General features: G+C 38.3%; 1 protein-coding gene across 1 annotated transcript in view; it reads right to left on the minus strand.

The window, feature by feature from the left end:
* Nucleotides 1–23,492, minus strand: part of sugct (succinyl-CoA:glutarate-CoA transferase) — a 144,650-nt gene that overhangs the window by 80,420 nt on the left and 40,738 nt on the right. Inside the window, exons 10-12 of the mRNA XM_084102440.1 lie at nucleotides 5,909–5,980; nucleotides 5,634–5,731; nucleotides 1,769–1,871 (exon numbers count right to left, since the gene is read on the minus strand). Of these exons, the coding sequence (XP_083958566.1) occupies nucleotides 1,769–1,871; nucleotides 5,634–5,731; nucleotides 5,909–5,980 (273 nt within the window). The remainder of the gene's footprint in view (nucleotides 1–1,768; nucleotides 1,872–5,633; nucleotides 5,732–5,908; nucleotides 5,981–23,492) is intronic.

Raw genomic sequence — 23,492 nt, forward strand, 5'->3', positions numbered from 1 at the left:
ACCTTCGTTCATCTTCGGAACATAAATTAAGATATTTTTGATGAAATCTGAGTGCTGGATCACTTCTCCATAGGCTGCTAGGTGACCGAAACTTGCTGGCCCAGAAAAGTTATTAAAGAGATCGTTAATATAGTCCAAGTGACTACAGTGGCTCAATCTTAAGTATATCAAGCGACGAGAATACTTTTTGTGCGCAAAAACAAACAAAAATAACGACTTTATTCCACTATTCATTTCCTTCTCTCTGGGCCTCGTAGTGTTTTTGCGCTGCGCGTCTGTGTTGCACGTCAACACGCATCACACACATGACCAGCGTCGGCCAATTGTGAGCCTACGTGGTGACGTGTAACACAGACGCGCAGCGCAAAAACACTACGTGAACCAACTAGAGGCCCAGAGAGAAGGAAATGAATAGTGGAATAAAGTCGTTATTTTTGTTTGTTTTTGCGCACAAAAAGTATTCTTGTCGCTTGATATACTTAAGATTGAGCCACTGTAGTCACTTGGACTATATTAACGATCTCTTTAATAACTTTTCTGGGCCAGCAAGTTTCGGTCACCTAGCAGCCTATGGAGAAGTGATCCAGCACTCAGATTTTATCAAAAATATCTTAATTTGTGTTCCGAAGATGAACGAAGGTCTTACGTGGTTGGAACAACATGAGGGTGAGTAATTACTGACAGAATTTTCATTTTTGGGTGAACTAACCCTTTAAGTGCAAGCACTCGCTGTACCAACATGTGGTAGGAATTAAACAGTGTGTGTATGTGTGGAAGGAAACTTCTGCATCTTTGGTGTACAAAAACGGGTTCAAATTCCAGCAGTGTTAAATTCCTTGCTCTAGGGGCCTGTACATATGATAGTGTTTCACTTTTCACTTTATTAGCTACTGATGTGGATCAAAGAAATGGTCTTGACTCTTGTTTTGTAACTAAGCAAGTTTTGCTGATCAGTGTTATCACGGCAATAATAATGGACGCTTGTTTTTCACAACTGCATGATGTTGTAGATATTACTAGACAATCTGTTACACTAATTATTACCCAGGGGAGTTACTAAGTAGATAACAGGCAATGCTACTAACTTAACTACTGTACAATTTTCAGTAGCATGACAACAATAGTTAAGCTAGAAACTTTTCCACTAAAAACCCGCCAAGTAGCGATAGATGAGACAAAAAAACAAAACATTCTAACTTATATTCAGTATTGGAAAGTTGGATTAGCTTTGGCAATAAGTTCTGACAATTCATGCAAATTAACCAGATAGGCATGTATGTAGGTAGGAGATAGATAGATAGATAGATAGATAGATAGATAGATAGATAGATAGATAGATAGATAGATAGATAGATAGATAGATAGATAGATAGATAGATAGATAGATAGATAGATAGATAGATAGATAGATAGATAGATGTTGTGTCTGTTAATATTCTTTAATGGATCTGAGTTTACATGAACTTACAATGAATTTCTATGAACTAGCACTAACAAAGTTTAACAAACACTTTAATAAATATATTTCTCATTGTTAGGGAATAAAGTTACTTTGTCATTTTCTAGTTATGTCGCAGAAGCAGCCAAACTACAATGTCAACATGGACAGCTTAGCCTTGACAACCAGAATATTAATACATTTTTGTTTCCTTTTGTATAATAAACACTTGTCTGTGGCGAGTTGAGTCGCCACTTTAGGTCCAATGTACAATCCGTGTCCTGAAGCAAAACCACTGCTTTAGCAACACTGATGTGACCTCAGACTAACCTGAGGGTTGGAGAACACCTGCTGAATGTTGTTGATAGGGCCACAGGGGACACCGGTGCCTTCGAACCGTCTCAACCACTCTCCAGTCGTGTCCTCCATGAACCTGAGGGAGGACAGAGGCATGAGTGACGGTAGGGGTGCTGGAAAACGGCACGGACGCGATAACATGAGCTCAAATTCAAGTCATATGTGGCCACTTCCTCGCTCTGTCCCTTCAGGACAACAGCACTGTGTAAAACCACCAACACTCTTTTGAAAGATTTTACTTAATATGCCCACTATAAATAAAGTTGACCCAGGCTTCTTTTTCTAGCAATATATAAACATATAAGGTTTAGAAACATACTCTCACAAAGCATGTCTTCAGTGACTGACGCTGATTCACCCGGTCAGAATGTGCCGTTTGAATTTTGTACAGACTTTAAGGTATTTCGGTTCACAGTAATCCCATTGTTGGCAAAAGTATTAAGGATGGCTTGAGGGTGTGCGAACAAAATGTTTCAATGTCAAAAAACATTAATTTAGCTTCTTAAAGGAAAGCTTTTGCAGTTCTCACACATTGACAGCAAATGCATCAGACGGGCCATTGCAGAAACGTAGCAGAGAGAAAGGAACATTTTTGGTTTGTTACTTTAAAGATCCACAGCTATTTCTCCAGCATATAACCAATAATGTTGCCAGCATCAAATGTTTTAACATTTAAAGGCAATTAAATGGTATGTATTACTCATTTTATTTTTGATTGAGATTGTAAAGATGCAACAGATTTTTAGCATATAAGGACTTACATATTAGTCTATTTCTCAGATAAAGCTATCCTATGCTTCGGAAGATTATAAATATAGCTCATGAGACTGCTTTTATGGTGTTTTTACATCCTCAAAACATACAACAAACAAACAAAACAAAAACAGTAGGAACTTATATAGAGTGGACCACTGGTGTGTCAAGGTCAGTATGTCTTAAAATATCAGGTAGAAATATAATGATAATTATGGATTCATTCATGAAATATTCTGTCATCATTTACTCTCCCTCATGTCTTTCCAAACCTTTTTTCGTTAATTTTCGGAACACAAATGGAGATCTTTTTGATGAAATCAGAGATTTCTGTCCCTCCATTGACAGCAACGCAACTACCACTTTGACACTTCAAAAAGTTAATGAAGAGATCGTAAAACTAATCCATATGAATTGAGCAGTTTCGTCCAAATTTTCTATAGAGACTTAATATTTATATAATGAACAAACTGAATTTAGGCTTTTATTCACATATAAACATTCATCAGCTCACACATCAGTTGTGTTAAACGGAAGCTCAAGCATCTTCGCTTGACGTGCGAGAACCAATGAGGATCATTCTCATGTTACGCATCACGTTTGAGTTTCAGAAAGAACCAATGAGGTTCATTCTCGTGTTACGCATCACGTTTGAGCTTCAGCAAGAACCAATGAGGTTCATTCTCATGTTACGAATCAAGTTTGAGCTTCAGCAAGAACCAATGAGGTTCATTCTCGTGTTACGCATCAAGTTTGAGCTTCAGCAAGAACCAATGAGGATCATTCTCATGTTACGCATCACGTTTGAGCTTCAGCAAGAACCAATGAGGTTCATTCTTGTTACACATCATGTTTGAGCTTCAGCAAGAACCAATGAGGATCATTCTCATGTTACACATCACGTTTGAGCTTCAGCAAGAACCAATGAGGATCATTCTCATGTTACGCATCACGTTTGAGCTTCAGCAAGAACCAATGAGGTTCATTCTTGTTACACATCAAGTTTGAGCTTCAGCAAGAACCAATGAGGATCATTCTCATGTTACGCATCACGTTTGAGCTTCAGCAAGAACCAATGAGGATCATTCTCATGTTACGCATCACGTTTGAGCTTCAGCAAGAACCAATGAGGTTCATTCTCATGTTACGCATCACGTTTGAGCTTCAGCAAGAACCAATGAGGTTCATTCTCGTGATACGCATCACGTTTGAGCTTCAGCAAGAACCAATGAGGATCATTCTCATGTTACGCATCACGTTTGAGCTTCAGCAAGAACCAATGAGGTTCATTCTCATGTTACGCATCACGTTTGAGCTTCAGCAAGAACCAATGAGGTTCATTCTCGTGATACGCATCACGTTTGAGCTTCAGCAAGAACCAATGAGGATCATTCTCATGTTACGCATCACGTTTGAGCTTCAGCAAGAACCAATGAGGTTCATTCTCATGTTACGCATCACGTTTGAGCTTCAGCAAGAACCAATGAGGTTCATTCTCGTGATACGCATCACGTTTGAGCTTCAGCAAGAACCAATGAGGTTCATTCTCATGTTGCGAATCAAGTTTGAGCTTCAGCAAGAACCAATGAGGTTCATTCTCGTGATACGCATCACGTTTGAGCTTCAGCAAGAACCAATGAGGTTCATTCTCGTGATACGCATCACGTTTGAGCTTCAGCAAGAACCAATGAGGTTCATTCTCATGTTACGAATCAAGTTTGAGCTTCAGCAAGAACCAATGAGGTTCATTCTCGTGATACGCATCACGTTTGAGCTTCAGTAAGAACCAATGAGGATCATTCTCATGTTACGCATCACGTTTGAGCTTCAGCAAGAACCAATGAGGTTAATTCTCATGTTACGCATCACGTTTGAGCTTCAGCAAGAACCAATGAGGTTCATTCTTGTGTTACACATCATGTTTGAGCTTCAGCAAGAACCAATGAGGTTCATTCTCGTGTTACGAATCAAGTTTGAGCTTCAGCAAGAACCAATGAGGTTCATTCTCGTGTTACGCATCAAGTTTGAGCTTCAGCAAGAACCAATGAGGTTCATTCTCGTGTTACGCATCACGTTTGAGCTTCAGCAAGAACCAATGAGGTTCATTCTTGTGTTACACATCATGTTTGAGCTTCAGCAAGAACCAATGAGGTTCATTCTCGTGTTACGAATCAAGTTTGAGCTTCAGCAAGAACCAATGAGGTTCATTCTCGTGTTACGCATCAAGTTTGAGCTTCAGCAAGAACCAATGAGGTTCATTCTCGTGTTACGCATCACGTTTGAGCTTCAGCAAGAACCAATGAGGTTCATTCTCATGTTACGCATCACGTTTGAGCTTCAGCGAGAACCAATGAGGTTCATTCTTGTGTTACACATCATGTTTGAGCTTCAGCAAGAACCAATGAGGTTCATTCTCGTGTTACGAATCAAGTTTGAGCTTCAGCAAGAACCAATGAGGTTCATTCTCGTGTTACGCATCAAGTTTGAGCTTCAGCAAGAACCAATGAGGTTCATTCTCGTGTTACGCATCACGTTTGAGCTTCAGCAAGAGGTTTGTTCTCAAGCAGGTTCGGTTGAGCTTCTGTTTATGTTCGCTGATCAATGTTTATATGTGAATAAAAGCCTAAATTCAACCTGTTCATCATATAAAGCGATCGAGTCTCTTCAGAAAATTTGGACTAAACCGCTCAATTCATATGGATTAGTTTCACAATCTCTTTATGAACTTTTTGAAGTGTCAAAGTGGTAGTTACGTTGCTGTCAGTGGAGGGACCGAAATCTCATATTTCATCAAAAATATCTTCATTTGTGTTCCGAAGATGAACAAAAGTCTTACGGGTTTGGAACGACATGAGGGAGAGTAAATGATGACATTTTTGGTGAACTAACCCTTTAAAGTAGATTAGCCCATAGAAGTGGGAAGGAGACATCAGTTGAAAAAGGTGGTCAAGTGGAGCAAGCTAATACATTTTGATAAATGTTTACAAAAACGTTATTTCCTGAATTATTTACTGTCTGGAATAACGTGCACTGATGAATGGTGCACATCACTCACAGGTTTGGTTTTGATTTCATGTTGCCTTACCTCTTGGACAGAATCTGCAGCAGCTCTTTGCGGTGCTGAACTCTTAACTGGTTGCTTTTGTACTTTGGGCTGTCGGCCAGACCGTTCACGTTCAGGACCTTGGCAAACAGACACGTTCGATAACAGAACTGTTAGGAAATGTGAAGCCTTTTCCCATCAGTCAAAACAAATGCACATAGCTATAAAATATGACTGTGACTGAAATGTACAAATAAAGCTTGGTTAGATTTATTAATATGCATATTTTGAGTCCATAATAAAAGGTCTCTGCTTACTTTGCACACTTTCATAAATTGTTGGTCATTTCCCGCTGCCACAACCAAATATCCATCTTTGGTCTTGAAACCCTGCAAACATAGAGATTTAATAAGCATACAGAACAGACTGCCAGATAAACTGTTTAAGTAATAAAGAAAACCTCACACACCAACTGCCATAAACAGAAACAGAACGACAACATTGAAAACTTTGATATGATAAAATGTATAACTAGTGCAACAGTATTTCATGCAAATCTGCATCTAATGTTTATTAGGGGTTCAAGCATGAAATGCTGAAACCCTATTGTAATTGTAAGGATTCGTAAAACGCATCGTGCAGGCCAAACCGTAAGGCCTAGAGACATGAAACCTGGCCAGGTGGTAGGCCTCAATTTGGGGACAACCTATCAGAGTATGGCCCATAGGTGGCGCTACAGCAACCAAAAGTTCAAAATTGCTCATAACTCTTAGACCGTTTGTCCCGGGATCAAGTGTCTTATACCGTTGGAACAAAATGGCTATCTCCGATTTGCTTGCCCTTTAGGCGCCAATTTCGAGTAAATTGCATTTTTTTGAAAAACCTATTTTTGCGAACTTCTCCTAGGTTTTTGGCCCGATCAGAACCAAACCACTGCAAGAATATTCTCTGGAGTCTGACAATCAATAATCATCCAAAAAATTCAAAATTTCAATTAACGGTCGATAAGGGGAACCAAAATCTTTGATGGCACCAGGGCCACTTTTACTAAAACGGTTATAAATTGTGAACGGAAAGAGATTTTTTTGCTAAACTTGGGATACATCTTCCTGAGCTCAATCTGAGATCACTTGAAAAAAAATCGCAACAATTGGCCACTAGGTGGCACTATAAAATGGTTATAACTTGTGAACAGAAAGAGATATTTTCGCAAAACTTGGGACACATGTTCATGAGCTCATTCTGAGGTCACGTGAAAAAAAATCATGACAATTGGCCACTTGGTGGCGCTATAAAATGGTTATAACTTGCGAACGGAAAGATATTTTCGCTAAACTTGGGACACATGTTCATAAGCTCAATCTGAGTTGACATGAAAAAAATCGTGACAATTGGCCACTTGGTGGTGCTATAACAGTGAAAAAAATCATGAAAATAGCTATAAGCGCACCCAACCATTAGTCTACTGAAAATTGGCACGCAGTGTCTATGTCCAGGGTGCCATGATAGTCTATGAGAACATTGGTGTATCTCAAAAAACTCAGTATACATCATTGGCACAATGCCTTGAAGGAGCCTTAGAAGTTTCAAGCTCGTGTTTTTTTCACAGGAGTGACCTCCTAAGAATCCTTGCCGAGTCCAACAATACCAAACATGCCAGGTTTCGCCTTATGGTTTTTGTAAGTGTCATTTAGAGCTTTAAAAAATTGTGGTTATCTTCAAAGCCGTTAGTCTGATCGAGACAACAACAAAAAAACAAAGGAAATTTGAAAACATAGGTAAATAGCTAAACAATAACGCCAAAATGTTAAAATTATGATAGGAACAGACAAAAAAATTAATTAAATCCAATCAATTTCACCCATGGATCATTTTGATGCTCTCACATGTTTGAAACGAACAATGATGGATTGTGATGAAATTTGTTTTGAATTGGGACTGGCGAATCCTCATCCATACTGTCAATGACCGTTCGCAAAGACCCGCCCACTTTAGTTACTGACAGACAAGTACTTTTGATATGAAACAAAGTCTCACCTTTCAAATGTAGTCATTTTTTAGAGACATTTAAACAATAAATACCGTTTTGTGACTCTTTAATGTGTCTGACAGATCGCTGTAGACTCGAGGCTCAGTTAAAGCTGCTTGTGAACCGATCATTTCTTCCTTCTAGTTAATTTATAGCATTAAAATAAACATGAATGAACATAAAAGGAATGTTGTTTTAAAGTGCTAAGACGTCAGTACACTTTGTTTTTCAAATTTAAATCCTCCTATGTTAATCTACTAACTCTCCTGACTGCTTTGTTGGACAAAATGGCGGATTATGATTAGTCAGATCGCCTGTCAATCAAACTCCCTGCGAAGGGTCAATTGAGAATCCCTGTGCGCACAATCCTGATCTAATCGACAACTTTGCAGTTGCACATAGGAAAGCCCGGAAAATCCCGCTATAATGTAAGAGAGCATCTTTTTTATGTATTTGGACCTAGGCCTAACAATGTTTTATAGTGCGCTGTCCCCATTGTTTTTTTTGTTTTGTTTTTGGTGAGCGTAGGCTACTCCTGATTTTGTTAGTCATCTCATCTCTTACATGCTGTGTATGATCATATCCTGCCCTATTCATGGTAGCCTACTCGCGGACATTGCATCATCAATGTCATCAATTGCGTCATCAAGGGGCCCGCCTTGATAATCCTACTTAAGGGCCCGGTGTTGGCTCGTTACGCCACTGAATATAATTGTCTAAACTCCTTATCAAAATGACATATTTACAACAAATCTGACACATATATATGGGCACACTTTGAGTACTACTAATAAAAGTGGTGGAGATCAGGCAAGACTATAAGAAGACTCAGGCAAAAGGTGCTATAACTGTAAAAACGCTTTAAAACCATATATTTCCTATGGTAAACTGCCTTTATAGGCTGTAAATTGACTTTTTCATCTATGATGGCAGTTGTTAAATGCTTGCTAAATAAAACTTAATGTCTTTTGATGCTTGTGTGCTTAAAGGCCTTAACTGCTTGAACCCCGATAAATGCTGCGTGCAGCTTTAATTTTCTTTAGGGTTGTCCCACTTAAAGGAATAGTTCATCAGAAAATAAAAGCACAGTCATTATTTTCTCATCCTCATGTTATTAAAAACCCCATTGCTTACTTTCTTCAGTGAAACAAAAAAGGAGACATTCAGCACAATATACAACTATGAAAGTACATGTTGACAAGTGGTTATCAAAGTTCACTAGTCCACATGACCACAACTTCAAATAATGAAACAAGCAACTACACTAGTTTATTATGGTGTATTTATAGTAGTATATTAAAGTAAGTAGTTTTATGGATATAAACTTCTTTTATCATACAGGTTTTTAACTAAACAAGAGGAAGATGATGATGATGGCAAAATGGACCCTTTTCACAGACTGTGATGAAGCGTTTCCACAGTTATCAACATCGCAAATCTAGTCTTTTTTTTTTAAATTAATACACATTCATAACACTATACTTTGTTTTTGCAGTGAATGACAAAAAATGAATTAACGCTGCTGTGAGGGTGTTTCTAATACAACGGCTGAGGGAGAGCTGGCAAATTTGACATCTTTCTCTCTTCTGACTGCTGTAATAAATATTTCTCTTTTTTCCCCTCTTTTGGAAAGTCATATTGACACTATCGCATTTCTTTTTTTGTTTCTGCTTTTAGAGCAAATGCAATTTATTTTTTATTTTTTTATTTCCTATCATCTCCCATTCACCACTATAACAATGACTTCCGCTTCTGAGAATCCTGGAAATATGAAAAGGATCCATATTCATTTAGGGGCCAGACACCACAGGTGAATAGGGTAAAAAAAAAAAAACAACTAAAAGATATCACCATACTTCCCCAGTTGATTAATCAGAGTACCTACATTAAGACAGTTGTTTTGCATTACAAGTTTTCTCAAATGTTTCGTTATGTTGCAAATGAGGAGATATCTAATTAAATATGCACTAATTTCCATACATTTCCAGAACAGAAATTTGAACATTGGATAAAGCCAGATTCAAAATTCTTGTTTCGTTTTGTTTACATATTTAGAGATAAAGGTTTTTCGAAGGGATTTTGGATATCTCAATACCACTCCATAAATCAGATAATTATGGAGCCCCAAAAGGGACAAGTTGAAGGAAAAAAATATGAGATGGAGAAAAAGTATTTGTCAATGCTTTTGCTTTCGCTAGCACAAACGTTTGCGCTCCGCCAAGAAACTGTGCATTCGCTCGCAAAGAGCTCAAAATGTTTTGCTAGCGAAAGCAAAGTCTCTCAGGAAACACAAAACATTTGCGTGAGAACGCAAAAACAGTGATTTATTTACTTTTTTAAGGGGTCCGCAGATAATACTGTCAACAGCAAGAAAAGAAAAAATCACCATGTTTTTAAGAATAATATGTTATATAAATCAGGTGAATGATAAATGAACAAACCCCTCTGTAAAAAGCTTCAGAATATAGATAGGAAAATACAAGCGTTTTGGTGCATGTAGGCGCTTCTGAAGTAGAGATTTCTGGCTCAGTGGAGAATAACTCATTTTGTGAAAAAGGCCTGTAAAGATACGTATTGTAATTGAAATCTACAGGCGCAAATAGATAAAGTGCGATAAAAGGAACACTCAAATGGGTATTATGGATGTTTTCTTTCCACTAGTCTGGAAGAAGACAAGTTATGGAAGCCAAAATACCTAAATTGACTATTGCATGAAAAACATTGGCTTTGTCTTGCCTTAAGGGTAATGTCAGAGACATTTTGTGCTTCTCAATGACTAATACAATTGAAGTTGCCTCAAATCTTCGGGGGAAACAGAATATTCAATATGCACATTAGCGGTTTAATGGAAAATCATTCAATGAAAGATCAGGTCCACAAATTCTTGGTTGAACTTTGTGGGTCTGTGCTCCCAGCAGAGACGCCGATTCATCCATTCCAACGAAGCCTACTCCAGGCCCAGTGCCTGCTGGTAAAAGTCACATATTCACATGAAAACAGCCAAACCGAGGCTTCAAGCAAAAGCTTTTTGCAGAGGTAGGATAAACAATAATCCACAAGATAATAGCACCTCTGGGAAGATCCTCCGATGCCAGTAAAGCCACACTGAACGGGAATCAACCGGCTTATGTCCGGCATGTCAAACACAATGATTCCTCTCACAGATCATTCCCCGTTTTCATCACGTGAAAGATAACAAACTGGCCAGAGCATGCAGACAGGCCCAAAGTCCAACTAACGTGACCTTCTCAAATGCAATCCATCAGCTTCCATTGGACCAGACCATCTGCATGAGTAAATCAAGACATTGCTAATAGTCTTTTGGCCACAGCAGCACACCTTAGAACAAAGCATGCATTCATGGCCACAGTCGCTCTTAGCACAAGCGCTTTGCTCTATGTGTGTTTATTCTGGCGCCCCATGGCAGTACAATAGGTCGAACGAGAAACAAAGTGCATGGATCACAGTTAATGAGACAGTGTTTTGACAAAATGTAACCCATCAGATTAAATGATTTCAAATGAATAAATCAAGCACGGGCCAAGAGGTCACATGCCTGGGGGAGTCCAGGAAACAGCAGGAAGGCAAACACACACACAGCAAACACACAAACACTTCATCTTAGTGTGGATCCAGTGTGACTCATACAGCGACAGAGATCAAGCCAAAATTGTCCTGCTACCGGGATGTTTCCAAACTCGTGCAAAGCACCCTGGGGCTCGCTGAATGCCACTTGCATGTACAAGGAGCTTGATGGCGTTCAACCTGACATATTTTCCTGTTGTGTGCAGTTGAATGCAGGGGTCAAAATTAACACTCGTCAAGCTCAATTGCGGGTAAAATTGGACCGTAACTACAAAACGTGAACTCAGCCTTTAGACAATCATTTACCCTCTGTGGTTTTTCTAGGATGCCTACATTTTTTTTTTTTTTTCTCCAGGACCTTATGTGGCGACACACAGTGGGGTTTAAAAGCCTGAGACCACATAGGAAAGTCATGGAAAAGTTTTGGGGAAAGTTACATTTAAAGTGATGCATTATAATATTGTGTTACTACCTAAAAAAAAACAACTAATTGTGTTACTTAGTTACTTTTTGTGGAAAGTAATGAGTTATTTTTTCTCAGCCATGGGCTGAGCTTGCTTGTTTGTTGGTAAATGTAAATTTTTGGTAAATGTAAAAGCCCCTTCACACCAAAAGTGAAATGAATAATCCTCCGGCTGAAGGAAATACGGAAGAATAGGACGCAGGAGAATAAAGTTCATCACTCTTACGTCAGCAATAAAAGCAAAAAATTAAACAAATGTGATGTTTATCTAAAGTCATTTTTGCTTATTAGTATGGTTGAGTTGGAGAATCGCAGGTCAGCAGCAAATACATTGGTTAATAAAGTGAGATTAAATACATAAAGTATATTTGTGTTAGTTAACATTTCATTGCAGGTTTGCGTGATAATTAAGCGTAGCTTCAGTTCTGGCAGGTCACGTTAGTCAAGCTCGCATCAGCTGACACTCAGCTGATCCATGTCTACCTATAGTATAGGAATACGACGCCCATTACTGTATACATATATAAGTTCCTTCAGTATTATCAGCAGCTATCGCGTTCTCAGGAGTGAATTACCCTCCTCCCTCCCCAGCTCCTCCTCTCGTCAGTCAGTATGGCATTCTGATTCCCCTTGAATCTGAATAAATTCTCGAATTACGGTGTACTTTAAAATCTTGAATTACTGATATCTGCAATACATTCATGTTGGTTCTGTTCTGTTTACCCTAAGGGGGTTATTGCTGCTCTTATCCATGCTAGGCTGCATAGATGCACAGGGAGTTCTTGCCCAGAACAGAACCATCCCGCCAGTCCTAACTGTGTGCTAATTGTCAATCGTATTTGACGATAGTGGTCCTGACAGAATTCTGAGTGTATTCATTTTGAGGTATACTGAATGTGTTTTTTGTGCAAGTGAGATGAGTAAATGCATGCACACATTTAGTCTAGAACTATAACCATCATGTTTACACAGCGCACACAATACCGCATGTGTAAACCCTCATAAAAGCTCACTGAGATGATACAGACAGAACAAGACAATCAAGTTATCACGCAATTCTTCTGGCAGGATCATTTTATTTAGAAAGATATCTCCCCATTCACTGATGCGTCCAGGTCGCACTCACTCACCATTATATGTTTGGTCTAAAACGCGACTGCTCTCATGTTTTGCCGCAGGACAGCAAATGTGAGTAAATTCTGTCTTCTTTGCAGGACTGTGATATGAAGAGTGAGCAAAGATACATATTTTAGCAATTGTGTGAAAGTGAATAGCACATCTATGGGTTCAATATGCGTTACATGACGAAACTTACGACATCGGTTTCAAATACCTCCGGTTTCACAGTCCACACTACAATGTGAAAACAGCATTTTCACATATATCCACTTTGGAGAGCATTTTCAAAAAGCTTAGTTTTCGTTGGAAAAGATGCCATCTCAGTGTGGACGGAAGGCCAAAATGGAGAGTAAAAGATGCGTTTTCAAACAAAAATGTATTAGTGTGGACAAGGCCTAGAACTTGGGAGAAAGTGATCGCCGCGCGGGTGTGACGGGAGAGCCTGGCGTGTCAGTGATATTGCGTTACTTGTAATGCATTACTGTCTTGGACCCCACTGTATATGTCACATGTTTAGGAACCAATATTACAATTCTGGCTGATTTTGATAGGCCAATAACAAATGGTCAAACTATTTTGTCTAAAAAAAATTAAAAAAATAAAATGCTACAAATGAATTTAGGCATCATAACCTTATAATGTTAATTTTATGAAAAGTATGAAAAATTTTGTTAAACAGTGCTATTCAATTATTAGCATTTTTTAACATTAAGTGATTATTAGACGATGACAAATGTGTAAACATACGGGAAATGAGCATGCACAATTATCCAATAACTGACAGAAGTATTTAAAAATTCAATTTGTCAATACAAATGTCTACATTGACAAATCGTTTCTACTACAATTATGCCTGCTGTCTATGAGAAAAGGCAAAATGTGAATAGTCAATCAAACAAACATTTAACAATGACTATCAGCTGAGAATGAGACTGGCTACAGCCTTTGGGGTCTGATATGGGGGAATGTGTAACTTTTGAGAAGAAGGATAATGATATCCGGCATGAGACCGTGGTTCCAGTAAGGAGCCTTAAAACGTAATATTATCCTGTTTTCAAGCTGTGTCCTGCTCACAAGCTGAGATGGTTTGATTTGTTCCACTGAAGTTACATTTACCAAACTCAATTATCAACAACTGCAACACCTGCTACTTAATTCAATGGTCTGATATTATACTTCAAATACTGATATAAAACCAGAAATGTAAGATCCAAATATTGAGGGTCAATCTAAACTAACTTTACATATATTCATGTATATAAAGAATGTCAAATTAAATAAGCTTTTGGAAGTTAAAAAGGAAAAGAAAACACTTTTTACAATTAAATATAGACACTGAGTCCTATCAAACACCACAGTATTTTGGCACAAATTTCACTTGTTAATATGGCTAAAACTAACGCAACATTTAGCCCAGTCTTTGTTTTGTTTTGATCAAACATTAGATCAATCAATTATTTTATTGTACACTCACCTAAAGGATTATTAGGAACACCTGTTCAATTTCTCATTAATGCAATTATCTAATCAACCATTCACATGGCAGTTGCTTCAATGCATTTAGGGGTGTGGTCCTGGTTAAGACAATCTCCTGAACTCCAAACTGAATGTCAGAATGGGAAAGAAAGGTGATTTAAGCAATTTTGAGCGTGGCATGGTGGTTGGTGCCAGACGGGCCGGTCTGAGTATTTCACAATCTGCTCAGTTACTGGGATTTTCACGCACAACCATTTCTAGGGTTTACAAAGAATGGTGTGAAAAGGGAAAAACATCCAGTATGCGGCAGTCCTGTGGGCGAAAATTCCTTGTTGATGCTAGAGGTCAGAGGAGAATGGGCCGACTGATTCAAGCTGATAGAAGAGCAACTTTGACTGAAATAACCACTCGTTACAACCGAGGTATGCAGCAAAGCATTTGTGAAGCCACAACACGCACAACCTTGAGGCGGATGGGCTACAACAGCAGAAGACCCCACCGGGTACCACTCATCTCCACTACAAATAGGAAAAAGAGGCTACAATTTGCACGAGCTCACCAAAATTGGACAGTTGAAGACTGGAAAAATGTTGCCTGGTCTGATGAGTCTCGATTTCTGTTGAGACATTCAGATGGTAGAGTCAGAATTTGGCATAAACAGAATGAGAACATGGATCCATCATGCCTTGTTACCACTGTGCAGGCTGGTGGTGGTGGTGTAATGGTGTGGGGGATGTTTTCTTGGCACACTTTAGGCCCCTTAGTGCCTATTGGGCATCGTTTAAATGCCACAGCCTACCTGAGCATTGTTTCTGACCATGTCCATCCCTTTATGACCACCATGTACCCATCCTCTGATGGCTACTTCCAGCAGGATAATGCACCATGTCACAAAGCTCGAATCATTTCAAATTGGTTTCTTGAACATGACAATGAGTTCACTGTACTAAAATGGCACAGATCTCAACCCAATAGAGCATCTTTGGGATGTGGTGGAACGGGAGCTTCGTGCCCTGGATGTGCATCCCACAAATCTCCATCAACTGCAAGATGCTATCCTATCAATATGGGCCAACATTTCTAAAGAATGCTTTCAGCACCTTGTTGAATCAATGCCACGTAGAATTAAGGCAGTTTTGAAGGCGAAAGGGGGTCAAACACAGTATTAGTATGGTGTTCCTAATAATCCTTTAGGTGAGTGTATATTCCATAGTGTGTTTCTCTTTGTTTCTATTGTGTTTATGTTTCAACATCTAGGTTGAAAAAGTGTCAAATTAATAGAAACTAAATCTCAGATAATATACATTTATAATCTTCACTTATATACACATATCTGACATATTTGGGGAGCCTAGCTTGCATCAAAAAGTTCAACCTCGACAATCTCGGTTCTTGAATAGAGAAGAGAATTTTGGTCCAGCCCCTCCCTTGCTTTCCCAAAGAGATTCTCACATCAGAAAGGACAATTAGCACACCCTAATTGAGCCCCAATCTGAAAGTAACCTAATCAGTCAACATTAATTTTCAGTTTTGATTAAGTGCTGGCAGAGACCTGCAGCCTTCGTGTGACCCTGCATGGGGAAATGGAGACATGAATAAAGTTCTCACGGAAGACAAAGCACTAAACAGTCTATGGTTTATTCATTACATTATTCATTATATCATATTATATAAATGGCCTATGAGATGAAACATGACATCCCAAACAAGTGTCCGAACACTAGAACGAGAAGGTCTTTGATACGAATAGTCACCTAGCATTATCAAAAGAGAGGCTCGTTTTGGGGAAGCCAAGATCCTCTGAGTGAATAACCATAGCAAACAATAAATGATTTAAAAAGACAAACCATTTCCAGAATCTCGATGAACCACAGCCACATTTGAAAAGAAAAACATTTGAAAACCACCGAGAGAAAAAGGGAAAGAGCAGTGCATGAACACAGTAATTGTTTTAAGTTTTGGCAGCACCCCACGTCCATGTGGTTTCCCCCCAAGAACATTCTCTTTTTACATTAGCCAGCCTATCTAACTATATGTGACTTAAGCTTATCTTGCAGTTCACAAATACCTGTTAAGCAAATAAATCACAAGTATAATCGTAGTGCTAAACATCATTTCGTTGAGAAGATCCTTCCTCTTCACTGCTTCCATTTCACGTTATATGTTGCAATTTGGATGCTGGTTTGATGGGGACTTCTGTATCATATTTGATACGCCAATTTCTAAGGCCCCTAAAAGATCAACATGTTTGCTGAAAACCTATTGTACACAGTCTACAACATGCCAACTTCTTTTTTGTTAGCAAGTACAAGGCATTTATAATTGTAAAAATGTCCCCCTTCACAGTGTGGTTCGCATGTCTTTTTGCAATGAAATCTTAACTGATTTTAATAAAGTAAACGTAAGAATAACTGTTATGTAGATAGTAACATTTCAAGATGAACACTTACTGGATTGCAGCAACTTAGGTTTAACTTGATTATCCATCATTTTGTAAAAAAATAAAATAATAATAATCATGTTACTTTTTGGCCATATAAATAGCAACTGCAGCAAATTGCATGTTTTTGTTTAGCTTAGGCCTTGAATAATATTGAGTTGTCTTTTTCTCCTCGAGTATGAACTCCATATTCACACTATTATTATATTATATGAGCCATAAAAGCCTGATGTATCAAATATGATACTCAAAAACACACATGCAAACTTTTTATATAGATTTTTTTTTATCTAAATGTTAAATAAACTTACATAAAAAAAATATTTAAAAAACGATTTTTCTGGCTATTATTTCATATGCCAGGCTGTACAGGGTTAACCAGAAATAATTTCTATGTGGTACAGCATAACCCAAGTCTATACTGGGTCTACTCTTTTCAGCAGGAACCGCAACACAAAGCCTCATATTTAAAGAATCAGATGATTTCATTATATATCGCTATACGTCCAGCATGGGAAGGCCTCGTGTTGGATTAGTGGTAGGGCTAATGATATCTGTAGGTTTCGTGGTGTAGTATACAGCTTAGTGTGGCATGAGGCAGAACGGAGAGTTTCGTTTGGTCTGGCCTGCTTTCTTTAAAGTCTGAAAGCAAACCGCTAGTTTTCTGGCAAGCGTCTGTCCAGCGAGAGTCCCTCGGCTAGACTAATGCAACACAGCCCCACTGTGGCTGAGATACAGTGTGCTTTGAATCATTATCTGATCTGCAGCTGAAGAGTTTTTCAGCTGCACACACATTTCATTGATGATTCCCAGCAAACACTTGAGGACAATACAAAGACAAAATATCTCGTCCTACTTCGATTTGAAGAGACTGCCACTGTCTCATGTCCATTTGCTGAGCTGACTAGTAAAGCACAACAACGTTTTAACACTTTCTGAAGTAAATGTGAGTGATGCTTGCGGTTGCTAAAGCGTTACAAATTGTTTAGAGCAGAGGTTTTCAAACTTATTGGAGTTTCCTAATCCTGTTCTCGGAGGTACACCAACAATACACATATTTAAACTCTTCCTAATCAAACACACCAGATTCAATTCATCAGCTCAATGGTAGAGAGAGTCCAAGACCTGTAATGGATGAGTCAGATAATGTGCACTGCTGGAGTGCCTCCAGGAACAGGGTTTGGAAACACTGATTTAAAGGCGCTCAAAGCGATGTCGGGTGAAGTCACTTTTTGTTGACGTTCGAAGTATTGTCAAACAAAATGGAGGCTAGCTCGACCCTCCCTCCTCCTCATCCCATCCCCTCCCCCTCCCTTCCGTGCTTCCTGAAACAGGCTTTTCCGATGTAAATTCGTGACTTTGCGCGTTCCTTCTCCTTTTCCCTCTTCTTTGCTATTTGTTCATCGCAACGTCGTCTCTTTGTCCGTGTGTCGTCCATATCAAAATTCAAGAGAATATCATTCTAATGTTAGTTGTTGTTGTTGTCTAGGACATCTCTCCTCTAGCTAACCTCCCTCTTCATGCTTCTCTCTCCTCCACTTCCTCCCCTTCATGTGCACGCACACTAACCCCCCACCCCCAAATCATTCTTGTCGGTTATTGGCTGGAACACTGTTATGTATTTGTTATGTTTCGTGGTCCAGGCTGGGCCAGTTTGTTTTTGTTGCCGTTTGTGGAGCCTGGGCTGTCTACAGAGACCGCGTTTCTTTACAGTGTGTTCAGGGGACAGGCAGCTAGCGGATAGTGAGGAGATGTTTGCTGTATGTGACAAAAAATGTTTCAGCCTAAAAAACGTGTGACATCGCTTAAAGCACCTTTAATGAATATAGGGAAATATTTGTACTTAAAAAAAAAAAAGTTAAACCTTTGTTTTGCTAAGCCCACAGAATACTTCGGCCGTCTGCGTTACGCGCACTGTCCGCGTGATGTAATTTTCATCATAAAAAGGGTCCATTTTTTGTGTCAGTGTGTGTATACAGTGTGTAAACTACAGCGCACGTGCAAGAGATTTGAGTGATTAAAGGTATGGTTCATCCAAGAATTAAAATTCTGTCATTAATTACTCATGCTTGAGCTTCCGTTTACCACAAATGATGTGTGCATTGATGAATGATTATATGTGAATAAAAGCCTAAATTAAATCTCTTCATCATATAAAACGATCGATTCTCTTCACTAAATTTTGGAACCGCTCAATTCATATGGATTAGTTTTACGATCTCTTTATGAACTTTTTGAAGCATCAAAGTGGTGGTTGCGTAGACTGTCAATGGAGGGACAAAAATCCCTCAGATTTCATTGAAAATATCTTCATTTGTATTCTGAAGATGAACGAAAGTCTGATGGGTTTGGATCGACATGACGGAGAGTAATTAATGACAGAATTTTCATTTTTGGGTGAACTATTCCTTTAAAAATAAAAGTCCACTAGATAGTGTGCATGCATCGCAAGTGTCTTTCCACGTTTACAGCCAAAAGAGTATACTTCGAAAAGCTCAACTGTGTGTGAGACTGAGTGGAACACGTAAAATGAAGTATACCCGGGCCTTTAGTGTGGCAATAATCCCTTGGGAGAGTTACTGAAAGTTCTTGGACTTCACAAACTCTCTTTGAGCCTACCGTGACACCTCAGTTAGACACCATCCCAATGAGCCTGACTCATGCATTCCAACAGTGAACAGAACAAGGGTGCTGAGCCCCAGTTAACCAGCAAGCTTCTTCTGTATTCTGTGGACAGAGCACAAAGCACACTGAAACTATAAACCAAACCACTGCTTGCTCTTTAGCCCAGACAGGGATGCAGGGAGGAAACTGTGGGTGGATGTGATGCACAAGTAATGCGGTCAGCTCACATGAGTGATTACCGCAAATCCACTGTCTTTAGGACACAACAGCATGGTAATACCACACTTTAAAAAACATAATAATACTAATAAATAAATAAGTATCGAAGATTGAGAATCAAAAAAGTCACAACATTACGAGATTAAAGTGGTAAAGTAGTAAAACACTTTTTTTTTTTTTTATTATGAGAATAAAGTTATAGTATTACAAGTAACGTAACAAAAAAAACAAAAAAAAGAGGCCTAATTTATATTGTTTATACCAAGAGTTTTTAAACTTTTTGATGCCAAGGAGCAAGGACTCAAATATGATGATACCGGTCAAAAGTTTGGAAACATTACTGTTTTCCATGTTTTTGAAAGAAGTCTCTCATGCTCATCAAGCCTGCATTATTCGGAAAAAAAATATATATATATAGATAGATAGATAGATAGATAGATAGATAGATAGATAGATGGATAGATAGATGTCATATTACTGTGAAATATTATTACAATTTTAAATAATGGTTTTCTATTTTATTATACTTTAAAATATAATTTATTTCTGTGATCAAAGCTGAATTTTCCACATCATTACTCCAGCCTTCAGTGTCACATGATCCTTCAGAAATCATTCTAACATGCTGCTTTTTTTTTATCAATGTTGGAAACAGTTGTGCTGCTTAATATTTTTTATAACTGGTGATACTTTTTTTTTTTTTTCTTACAAATATTTTAAAAATTACTTCTTGGTTACTGTTAAAAATCAAGGCTGTCAAAAGAAATATAACTGATTAATCTTGATAAGTAATGATTATGAGTAATAATATTGAATTTGGTAAATATGGTAAAAAAAAAAAAAATGCTATATAAATGTTAACCTGGAAAAAAAAAGTTATCAAATACTTTAGTTTATTGACGCAAATAAATAGAAAATAAACCAGATAATCCTTCTCAACAAGAACTGATAAGGATATGAACAAATGCTGAAATTCCTCCTCTGTTCATCCAAGGTTTTGTTTAAAGGCAAACCGGATCCCGCTCAGAGGACCTAAACTGAGACTTGTGTCGTCTCTCCAGCGCAGCACCGAACAGACCGAGGGAATTACATGCGTCTCTGCTGTAACTGCGTCAAACACTTTCAGCTTAAGGGCCTTTTGTCTTGGAATTAACAAGGTTCAGGTAACAAAGAACAGTCAAGAACCAATAAAGACACAAGCCATATTAAAGAGACCATTTGAAATAATGAGATCAGGGGCCTCATTTATAACCGTTGCGTACGCACAAAACAGGCCCTGAAAGAGGCGTACGCCACTTTCGACGCATAAGTTGTGATTTATAAAAACAAACTTGACGGGAATATATGCGCACCTGCACGCAAACTCTGACCCATGCGTACGAACGTTTTGGAGATGGAGCAGTTTGGCGACACCGATGGTGAGCTGGAGTTAAATGTCTTTTTGGTCACTTTTAGACAGAAAATCTAAAGAAAATTAAACATCTACAGAAAGATAATACAAATATAATTTCACTCACCAAGCCTGTCACTTGAAGCAAATATCCATCCCTTCTTAAATGTCCGCGCCAGCGAGCGCGCTGGGCCGTTTAGTGAAACTGACGCAGTTTAAATAAATAAAATAATGATTTAAACTATGTTTTACTTCTGATATAAACATTTAGATTAAATATGCCATTCAAATATTTAAACACTTAAACATGAAATCATACTGAGAAGTTACAACATTTTTTATATTCAATCAATAGAAATATTTGTTGTGGATGCGATGCTTTTGAACACTTTTCCTGTGGCGTGCTGTGTTTTAATGTTTTAACCACAGAGATAATTGCTTATCATGATAATACCAGATTGTCTGAGAAAATAGTTTAGTGCAAATAATGCACAAGGTCTATCCGTTTCCATTAAAAATAGAAATCAATTAAAAATACAATTCGGCCAGTGGAAAAGATTGAGAAAAAACTTTCTCTGAAATGTATTTTACACTATTTGATTTATGTATTCAAAAACAAGGCAAGGATAGGCAACTACTTGATTTTTATTAATGTAATGTGTCTTGTACCGTTAAACGTTATCACGTGGATGAATAATTATATGCAAATTATATGCAGATGAGGATATGCATAGTAAAACTAGGCGTTGTAAGCTCCATATATGGTTATTTCGGGGAGGAGACGCATGTGCGCACAATCTTCCGCTGACTGGGATTTATAAAGTGAATTCTGCGCAGGTTCTGGCGTACGAACGGTTTTATAAGTCTGAATATTTTTTTGCGTACGCCATTTTTGGCTTTCGGGCGCACGTACACTTTTAGTAAGGATCCTACGCACAGTTTTATAAATGAGACCCCTGATGTTTACAGCATTGTAATCCTGTGATTCAGCATTTGCTTCTTTCTTTTGTAGAAACATTAAAGCTATCCTTTATTACTTTACTAACGATTGTTTGTATGAGCTCATGATGTTTTGCCTCAGAAATGGTGTGAAAGGTCACGTCACCCTTCTAAATAAAGTAAAACCGTATAATGTTTATTAATATGTCAGCATGATTATCTAGTGACACTAGATTGCAGTATATAAATAAAGCATGCACATACGCAGATTTAAATGCACTGGTTTTATTCCATCTGTGCACATTAACCTCACGGTATCTCCAGATGGGACTCGCTTTGACCTCACAACATACGTTCATTTACCCTTAGAGTGAGTTGATAAGTCATGTGAGGTAAAGAGTCCGGCGCACACAGGTCAGTGAGGACTTGTGTCACCAGATGAGCTGCACAGAAACAAATGTGCACTTAATAAGCGTTTCTGCCTGATAGTGCTCTTGAGGTACTAATGAGATTTGGCATGAAGCCTAGACACTGAGGTACCATGTTTGCAGGGTAGAAACTCAATATCCTGAATGAAACAGATGCCATAGAGAGGCAGCGGTGTGACTTCAGATCTTTTGGGGAGCCTCAGTGTTACTGGTGTGATGTGTGGGGTGAGGTATCTGAACTGACCCCGAACACCAAGTATAAAATGTTGGCACATTACTCGTTTCATGGACATGAGTGATGCCTCAAATCGTGTGGCTTGTTGGGGAGAGATCGCGATCAGATTTACAATTTTAATGGGCAAAAAACAATCAATAGATGTGAGCTCTTTTGACGGGCCTGTAAGCAACATCCCAGGGCCATGGCCACATGCATTACCCCTCAGGACACACTCGAGGTGGTACAATTGCATCAATCAGCTGAGATTGTACTATGCTTTTATATTGATATTGAGAGATATGTTTGAGTCATTCGTCTCAAAACGAATCCCATAAAAGCGGATCGAGTATTTATTAACATCTTGACATTATTTCTTTTTTCCCCATTACTTTATTTCCCCAATGACTCTCTTGACTCTCATTGAACGTTCAGTATTCAGACAGCATTCGAGATGCTACTGTAAGTTGAACGGGACATTTCGAGACGTAAATGCGGTTGTCAATCCCAAAAACTGACAGTGGGAACGTAGCCAAAGTGTAACACCATGAATATAACACCAGTGACAAAAAAGAGAAATATATCTTTTTTAATTATTCGTATTGACGAATACTTTTATTTTGCTCATTTGCAAACTTAAAAGAACACAAATCTGTTGACATTCTCTTTTGTCTACAGTATATTTGTCAATTTTCTATATTGTGATAAAAAAATAACCACACTTCGAATAATGTACAAATCTTGACAATGTGATCTTTACGTTGTCCTCATCACTTAATCATTCACAAACATCAGTGAAGTCATTCCTTGACATTCACCCAGTATAATAAATCCATTTGCACTTGAAAACTTATAGAGGCCGTGTTACACAACTCAACTCTACAACTTTATAGTCCTCTGAGCAGCGAACAGGCCAAACATTCAGCACTTCACCACAAATATGGGAGCGATTAGGAGTTCTTTTGAAACCGACA

Source organism: Abramis brama (genome assembly GCF_963993115.1).
Source record: "Abramis brama genome assembly, chromosome: 24".
NCBI lineage: Eukaryota > Metazoa > Chordata > Actinopteri > Cypriniformes > Leuciscidae > Abramis > Abramis brama.